Source organism: Sinocyclocheilus grahami, unplaced genomic scaffold, assembly GCF_001515645.1.
Source record: "Sinocyclocheilus grahami isolate Dianchi unplaced genomic scaffold, SAMN03320097.WGS_v1.1 scaffold335.1, whole genome shotgun sequence".
In the NCBI taxonomy this organism is placed as follows: domain Eukaryota; kingdom Metazoa; phylum Chordata; class Actinopteri; order Cypriniformes; family Cyprinidae; genus Sinocyclocheilus; species Sinocyclocheilus grahami.
The window spans coordinates 881,392-891,148 of record NW_015505514.1 but is presented as its reverse complement, the minus strand read 5'-3'; the positions used below and the strand labels follow the sequence as shown (position 1 = coordinate 891,148).

The window sequence follows — 9,757 nt, the reverse complement described above, 5'->3', positions numbered from 1 at the left end:
TGAAATTAGGCATCAAATCTGAGGAATCATATTGAGGTAGCTAAACTGCTGACAAACCTCTTCCCTTGACTTTTCAATCATGAAAAAGTATTTTCATAACATAACAGCTTATTAAATGATATGAAAGAGTTTGGCTCTATATAGATTTTCGCTTTTTTAATTAAAAAAACACTTAATCTTACAGGCTACCACTTTTCTGTGACAATTTTTTTAATGTTATATTCCAGGGTTAAGCATTAGCGCAACAACTGTGCAAATAAAAGCAATAATCAATAAAGGTAATCAGTCATTTGAAAATACACTGACATTTTCTGTCATTGGTGTTATCAATGTTATAAACTTTATAATTTACTATTTTCATGTGGTTCATTTACATTGCTTCATCTTCATATGAAGGATTTGATGTTGAAATCATCTTATACAACATATTTTCATAATTCCTTGCTGCATTGTTTTACTATCACTGTTGACTTATCTGAATTATATACTTCTAACCATAAGTTTTTATTTAAAAAAAAGAACTGAACTATATTCGAAACTTCCACATTTTGTACCTTTGTTAAAATTTGCAGGGTTTTTTTGCGACTGACCCAATTAAAGCCATAAACAATCATAATGACAGACGCACTATTTAAAGAAAATTTCATTAGTTTTATTCAACAAAGTTGTTAAGCTTTTACAATGAGGTCATAGTATTTCTGCCCGAATCCACATACAGAAACAGAAAATGACATAAACAGTGGAAAATAGCACACAGAGTAAATCGAATAATTAGATGTTGAAAATAAGTTTTAATCTAGTTTATTTTATTTGTTATATACTAAAAAGTATCAATATACTTCCTCTTTACTTAAAATATATCAGTTTTTATATAACAATATATTTTAAATAAAACTATTGCAATTTATTTGGGTAGTTATTTGTATGTGGTTGTTGTGTACAAGAAATGTTATAAAAGTGAATTAACATACACAATTTATTTGAGCAGCTGTCGATGTGGCAGGTGTGTTCATCAAACGTAAATATTTAAAATTTGAATAAGTTGGCATTATCCCTTTTTCATTGGCGGGGACTTTCCCAGGCAGATGCAGCAGCTTCCTCGGCACTTCAACTGTTTGTTCGTTGCAGCGGATCTGAATTTCAGGGACTGATTAACACGGTAAATTGAGCAAATTTAGCCGAATGATTGGTGATGTAAAGTCACGCGAAATCGCTTACTCCACTAGGGAGCTGATATCACTTTTAATCGTTAGTTAGCGTTAACTTAAACTAATATTTGACATTAAACAGTAAGGTAAAATTCCTAGACAAAAAACGTTCACATTAGTAACGTTTAAGTTAACGCTAACTAACGATTAAAAGTGATATTATTGGTAAAATTAAAGCCAAAGTATCCTTAAAACACATAGTAGGCATGACTACAGCACTTATTTAATTTCACATTAACAAGACGGTCTCCGGTGGGGGATGAAGCTGTCTGGGGTGGCTCGCGTTATCAGCAGCAGAGATGCTAGTGCATTTGATAGCACTGGCTCACCTGTTACTAGCAGCACCTGCTAACATCATTTCCACTGTAACAACATTTAGGATGGACGTGTTTAAAAACGCAGATAAGTAGGTAATAATTAGTTGCACAAATGCCCTCATTTATATTTTTAGATTGCACAGATTAAATTTCGGGATCATATGCGATCGAAACGGTCGCAATTTCGAGCCTTCAGGCAATAGTTGTGCGGGCAAATAAGGGAAAGTAAGATGTGTTTTATGGACAGCAGGCAAAACAAGCTAACCGTGTGCCTTTGACAGGACTCTGGAATCAGATCATGTTACTATACTTTTGCATTACTAAAGCAGATGCACAGATTTGACTGTAGAGATGTAGTAGTCTGTCTGATTTTAGAGATTTGATCCACGTTTTTTTAATGACAGATTTTTGGTTGAAAAAACCCTAAAAATATTTCTAACCTATTACTTAAGTTACATTTACCACTTATTTTTAACCTTATTCTAACATGCATTTTCCTGGTCTTTAGATACCCAAGCACTTTTGTTACCTGGGGTCTTCAAGCTTCACATCCAGGTAAGAAAAACTTCATAATAGATACAATTACAGCTATAACTATTCCCAGGTAAGTAAAACATAGGTAAAATTGCAAACAATAGTGTGGACTCCATACAATTACATTTCTGAAGACGTTCTTATGTACCAACCACCAATAGAAGGCAGATATGATCACCTTTCTGTCTCCTCTTCCCCACAACAAACAATAAAAATCATCAAATAGAGCAGTTTCTTATTATCAGTCAGTCTTTCTCTGAGGCAGTTTGGTAAGCTGTCAGTTGCCACTAACATTTACTCAACTTTTTTCTGTGATCATTTAAGATCCTGACATGTGATTACTAAAATCCTTAATCTAGTTAAATATACTGTACAACTAAAAACTACCAGGCTTTAAAAAGTGTATCATAAAAATTTAATTGGAGAAAGTCAATTAAATATAGCTTCAGCAGACAACCATAACACTGACGCCTGCACGTAGGGGATGCTATAATTGACAGGTAAACAAAATGTAATGCACCATTACACTGAATAAAATGACAGATTTATTTCAAATTTGATCTTGTTGAAAACACTTGGAATAATGTAAGTACACAACTCAACCTATATAACTGTTTTTTTGTAGACATTTTAATACAAAAAGTTGCATATTGCTTTAAATTATTTCTGTGGGTTAATAATCTTGGCATGAGCCTGAGGGGTTTCATCCTTGTATCATTCTTATCCTTAACATTTGTAAACAGATGGTGTGCCTTCACTATTGTAACTGCAAAGTTTACCTAAGATGTCATTACTTTGCCTTTCATTTCCTCTCTAATTTATGTAGGCACAGGTAAAAATGAGTTGGCTATGCAAAATATGCAGTGACCACTTACCTACCAGAAGTGACATTTTGAAACATTATAGACTCCATCATGGAATCTTCAGCCATAGTCATTCATTACCATGCATATGCTTGGAATGTCCATGTTCTTTCAAAACTTGGAGTGGTTTGCATTCACATTTGTCTCGATGCCATGTGGAAAGTCAGACACAAAGACCTGAGATTGTCCTGTCCTTTACATGCCTGGTGTGTAGCACACAAGGGTTTCCAACAGAGAGAGAATATTTTGCACATGTTGGCCATCACCTTAAAAGTAATGAGACTGTTGAGTGTGTGTTTGAAGGGTGTGATTTTCAAACCAATGTTTATGGAACATTTACAGCACACAAACACAGGAAGCACACTCCTCATATTCTGAGTGATTTTAAAGGAGCTGTTCTTTTGGAAAAGCCAAATGAGGAACCAACTGTTGAACCTGATAACACTGGAGCCACCCATGATGAGAATATGGATGAAGGTAGTGGAGAAGGAACCAGCTCAGGTGCACATTCTGTGGAAAAGGATGACAGGCACTTAATTGTGGACCATATAGCTTCTTTCCTGCTCAAACTGGAAAGTGTGCATAATGTCTCAAACAGGTGTATTGATGAATTAATAGATGAAATGCAGTTTGTGTCATCAGCATCCATACCAATTATCAGAGACTTTGTTGAATCCCACTTGAAGAAGAATAATTGTGTGATTGATAGCACAGTTGTCACATCTTTATTTGAGGAGTTAAATGAATCCACCCCCATAAGCATGGCTTTTGATAAGGCTGGCCCACTGTCGTCAGCTTTCAAAAGGAGACGTTACTTTCTACAAAGGTTTAACGTTGTAGAGCCAGTTGAATATATTCTTGATCCGAATGAAAATATGAGTTTTCAGTATGTTCCGATCCTTGAATCATTGAAACAAATTTTGAACAATGAAGATATCAGAGAGAAGTTCCTCACAGATGATGGACACACAAGTATTCCTGCACAGTACAGATCATTCCGTGATGGTGCCATTTATAGAGAGAGTGATTTTTATTCTGAAGAGCAGAGAATCTGTATATTCCTTTATGTAGATGATTTTGAGGTATGTAATCCCCTAGGAACATCTCGAAGGAAACATAAGATAACAGCCGTGTACTGGATATTGGGAAATATCCAATCCTGTTTTCGGTCCACACTAACTTCAGTGTATCTCGCACTTTTGTGCAAAGCTAATGATATTAAAAGATTTGGCTATGCAGAGGTTCTCAAGCCACTCTTGGATGACATAGCTATACTGGAACAAGATGGTATTTTGGTTCCTGTCCTTGGGAAAACTGTCAAAGGGACTGTTTACTGTGTAGTTGCTGACAATCTTGGCGCACATTCAGTTTCTGGCCTTGTTGAAAGTTTCTCAGGACCATACATTTGCAGGTTCTGTCTAGGAGAGCACGTTGACTTTCAAGAAAAGGAAGTGAGATCAGGTGCTTTTCACATCCGGACAAAGGAGGATTATTCCGTTCATGTTAAGACTCTACAAGCAAACCCTGCACTACCCCACTGCTTTGGTGTGAAAAGGCCTTGCCCACTGACAGAGAAACTAAGCCATTTTCACATGGTTGAGGGCTATCCGCCTGATATTTTGCACGACCTTTTTGAGGGGATTATTCCCATGGAATTAGCACTGTGCTTTAGGGATTTCATAGCCAAAAAGTTCATCACACTTGACGAGCTTAACAACACAATCAAATCATTTCCTTACAAGTGGGGAGATAAGACAGACAGTCCACAGCCAATTCCCATTGCGTTCTCTACTCGAAAAAGTATCGGAGGAAATGCCCACGAAAACTGGACCCTCATCAGACTGCTCCCACTAATGATAGGACACAAGATACCACTGAATGATCCTGCATGGAATGTAATCATGTGTCTTAAAGACATAGTTGAACTTGTTGCACCAACCCAAACTGAAGCAAGTTTGTCATATCTTGACACAAAGATTTCTGAGCATCGAATTAGATTACTTGCTGTGTTTCCTCAGGTTAAGTTGATCCCCAAACACCACTTCCTGGAGCACTATCCAACACTCATTAAAGTGTTTGGACCTGTCATTGCACTTTGGACGATGCGATTTGAGGGAAAACATCGTTATTTCAAACAAATTGTAAGACATACAGGGAATTTCAAAAATGTACTATTTTCCCTTGCAACCAAGCATCAGTTGATGATTGCACACCATCTGCATGCAACTACAACAGTTCCCACATTCAGTACTGCCAGAATATCCCAAGTGCCTGTAGCTGTTTTGCATACAAATGTACACAATGCAATAAGAAGAGTGTCTCCAGGTCAGACTACTGTACATCTTTCCAACACTGTGTCAGTTTATGGAACTACATACTCTAAAGGCATGGTTTTGGCCTATGGGTATACTGCAGGACTCCCAGAATTTATTAAAGTTCTTCAGATAGTAATTCTGAGAGACAAGGTCCATTTCATTGCTAAAGTATTCATTTCCTGGTATGATGAGCACTTTCGAGCGTTTGAGCTGGAAAGCACAGAGCTTGTAGTTTTTGTGGAACAGAAGGATCTCACTGATGTATGTCCGCTCTCAGACTACAAGGTTGCAGGAAGGCGTATGGTGACGCTGAAGCGCCATATTTGTCTGGAATAGATACACGTTTCATATACCGTTTGGTATAATTCAAGTGGTACTGATGTATGCATTTTTCACAGTTCTCTTCAAGTTTCTTTGATATACCACGCACATACAACAAAGAATACTTGCTAAACAATGCCAGCCTGAATGTAAAAATATGTTGTTTTGTCATCTTTTTAAGGCTACATCATCAAAATGGAAGCAGCTGTAAAATTTCGAGTCATCCTGGACCATGACATAAATAAACTTTGTCTTCCTGGAATGCCACATACAGTTAAAGAGTTGGAAGCAACAATAAAACAAACATTTGGGATCTCAATGGATATAAGCCTTCAGCGCAAAGACCAGGATTTTGATGACTTTGTTACTTTAAGTTCAATTGATGACCTGAAGGATAAGGACACACTGAAGGTAGTGTATGTTCCACCTGTCATTTTGTTTACAAATGTTGACATTCCTGAGCTCCCAACAGAAGATTGCTCTGTCTCCAAATCAGTGTCAGAAAATGACTCTGTGTCTCAACCATCAACATCAAGTGGCTCCATCTCTTCGGAATCTGATGACACTATAATACTCAGTCCCCGTAGCACTGGAATGCACAAGCCATGGCCAACTGAGTTTCCTATTCCAAAGTTTTCATATAACACTGAACTAGTGCTTCAAAAAGGCAATGAAAACTACCTCAGAGATGGTTCCCTTTTGTGCAAAGAGAAGTCTTACCCTGGTGCAAAGACCAGGATTTTGATGACTTTGTTACTTTAAGTTCAATTGATGACCTGAAGGATAAGGACACACTGAAGGTAGTGTATGTTCCACCTGTCATTTTGTTTACAAATGTTGACATTCCTGAGCTCCCAACAGAAGATTGCTCTGTCTCCAAATCAGTGTCAGAAAATGACTCTGTGTCTCAACCATCAACATCAAGTGGCTCCATCTCTTCGGAATCTGATGACACTATAATACTATAATACTCAGTCCCCGTAGCACTGGAATGCACAAGCCATGGCCAACTGAGTTTCCTATTCCAAAGTTTTCATATAACACTGAACTAGTGCTTCAAAAAGGCAATGAAAACTACCTCAGAGATGGTTCCCTTTTGTGCAAAGAGAAGTCTTACATTCATAAGTCTTAAGTCCAACATTCTGGAGTGTTTAGCTGAGCTCATCTTTTCTTACACTCCCTACCCAAGTGATGCACAACGATGTGCAGTCGCAGAGGCTCTCATAAAAAAGAACCCATGTTTGAAGGAGCCAGGCTCCTTCAATGGTCTCTATGGATGGCAGCAGAGCCTGAAGTATAAAGTAGGAAACTACCGAAGCAAACTTCGGATGCATGGGATTCCAGAAGTCTTGGTGAACTCTCTAAAGCGCAAATCTTCTGAAGACAAGCAACCAGCAAAGAATATTAAAAAACCACGGAAAGCTGAGGTTAACTACCTGCCCCCTCATCCAGCTGGGGAAACAGAAGATTCCCTTGAGAGTAACAGGCTGGAGTTGATTTCTGAGACAAAGAAAAAGAATAACGGCAGAGTTATAAATGAGATGATGTCAAGAACCTTCAGTTTGAGAAGACAGGAGATTGTAGGTCAAGCCCCAAGTGTTGCAGATCTTCTAGAGAGATGGCCTGCCCTCTTTGAACCATCACAGGTAAGGTAAACTCAGCAAAGTTGACTAGCTAAAATCCAATTCTTTGTCATCTACTGGTATGGCTAAAAAAATACAGTGCAGTAAGCACTAAGTCAACAGAATCTTTTTCAAATTATAATTCACAAAACTTTCTTCACCATCAGACTCTGTTTCTTTTATGCTGTGCCACATTCAGTTGAATTTCATATTGCTCAATTATGGTAAATGGCCCATAGTTGTGAAGACGGGGCACATAAGGCAACAAACTTGACTAAAGATTAAATTTCATTCTTTAATTTTTCATACTTAAAAATAACTATATAGTGAATGTTCATTTACTGCTTGACACTGTCCATGATTTTCATTTGATTGAAAACTAATTTGTATCCAAAACTCTCATGTTGTTTAATCACGGAAAAAACATATCACTTTTGGTATGTAACTAAGATGGTATACTTCTCTTTACAGATCTGTGAAGAGTTCCTGAGAATCAGTGGCATATCACTTGAGTCAACATTTATGTCACAGTTGGATAGGCAAACTCCAAAGCTGTTGTCACTTTTCAACGCAAAAGGAGGAGCCGTCGGTCAAAGAATCAAGTCCCAAATGATGACACTCATCCAGGTAAGAGGAAAAAATGGTCTTATGTAAAACATTTTCCATCCAAAATGTATTCTCTATCATGTACATAGTCATCAATATTTCACCGTGTTCCTAATGGGAAGGATGGTGGTGTCTGTGTATCTGCAGCATATGTTGAAATCTACTGATCCAGTTGTTATGACACATGGTGAGCACATTCTTACTACCCAGAGACTGATCATAACACCCTACATTGTCAGAACCCCCGCTCTCATTCTTTAAAGGACAACTACATGTAAGGCACTGTTCTAAGAGTAGCGTAGTTTAAGGGGATAGTTAGCCCCAAAGTTAGTGACAATGAGTTAACATGACCTTGCTATTTTTATGATGTAGTGTGAAAATGTATGCCCGAACATTCAGTGAAGTTACACTTCCTCTGTGTACTCCAGGACTGTTCTTTTTATTAATAGACATGCTGGCTGCATATGTATGTAAGTGTATAAGTGATGCAATTCCCTCGTCACCATTTTCCAAGAGTGTGCCTTGCTCCTAAGCAGTCTCTTTACACATAAAAGGTCCACTAAAACAGGTTTAAGAAAGTATTTGTGGTGAGAAATAGACAATGTACTAATAGAAGCTTGATTCATATTGATGAACACCGCCTACTTTGGACAGTTAAATCTAAATTTTGTAAACTGTCCCCCTTGACTTTTTTGAGTAAACATGCACAAAAGGTTGTTTTTTCTGAGATGCTGGTGATAGTGTGAGATCTTGTAGTACAGTGGTGTATGTATAGTAGGACCTTTTACAGCAATTGAATGGTTGAAATACAGAGGTTCTGTGGTTTGTGCTACTGTCATCAGGCTGTGAATTTTGATCAGATTTTACTTTTTGACAGGATCCATCTGCCTCTGTGGAGAAAAGGAGAGAAGTGGTCCTGAGATGCCTGATTGAGTACATGGGGGAGAGACAGGAAGACCTCATCAGTGTCCACCACGTATGTATTGGGCTTAAAGCTACTTGTCTATTTTTCTGTCTGTATGTATTAATATTGTGATGATATGGGGTAATTATGTTTGCTCAGCACTTGATAATGCATATATGGACAGATTAAATAAGTCTATCAGTGGACTAAAGACCACTGATAATGTTATTCAGCCCAGCGATTCGAGTTTTAATCTGTGCCTTTGATACATTCAAAATATGTCCATTGTAAATGTGCACATGTCTGGCAACAAAGGAAGCTTGTCAGGCCATGATGTTTGGATGAAAGAAAAACATATTCAGGCATACAGTAACCACAAAAAGCATTTAGACACAAAGGAATAAATACGGTGCCCCGCACATGACATGCAAGAAAAAATAAATAAATCGTGCGCATGATTTACTAATTCGTTCCCTCGATGTACTAAAACATGCACACGATTACTATTTTGTTCCCTCGAGTTGCTAAATCGTGCGCACAATTTACTAATTAGTTCTCTCGATTTATAAATTGTGCACGATTCAGCAAATCGAGGGAACAAATTAGTAAATCGTGCACACAATTTATAAATCGAGGGAACGAAATACAGTTGCATCTCAATAAATTAGAATGTCATGGAAAAGTTCATTTATTTCAGTAATTCAACTCAAATTGTGAAACTCGTATATTAAATAAATTCAATGCACACAGACTGAAGTAGTTTAAGTCTTTGGCTCTTTTAATTGTGATGATTTTGGCTCACATTTAACAAAAACCCACCAATTCACTATCTCAACAAATTAGAATATGGTGACATGCCAATCAGCTAATCAACTCAAAACACCTGCAAAGGTTTCCTGAGCCTTCAAAATGGTCTCTCAGTTTGGTTCACTAGTCTGCTAAGACTGCTGATCTGACAGTTGTCCAGAAGACAATCACTGACACCCTTCAATGATTCAGTGCTGTATCCAAGCATGTTAACAGAAAGTTGAGTGGAAGGAAAAAGATGCGAAGAAAAAGATGCACAA

General features: G+C 37.6%; 1 protein-coding gene across 1 annotated transcript in view; it reads left to right on the top strand.

Moving 5' to 3' along the window:
* The first annotated feature begins 5,753 nt into the window (after positions 1–5,753).
* The window catches only part of LOC107602777 (uncharacterized), an 18,807-nt gene continuing 14,803 nt past the window's right edge, over positions 5,754–9,757 (top strand). Inside the window, exons 1-4 of the mRNA XM_016295351.1 lie at positions 5,754–6,285; positions 6,687–7,204; positions 7,652–7,807; positions 8,664–8,762. Of these exons, the coding sequence (XP_016150837.1) occupies positions 5,754–6,285; positions 6,687–7,204; positions 7,652–7,807; positions 8,664–8,762 (1,305 nt within the window). The remainder of the gene's footprint in view (positions 6,286–6,686; positions 7,205–7,651; positions 7,808–8,663; positions 8,763–9,757) is intronic.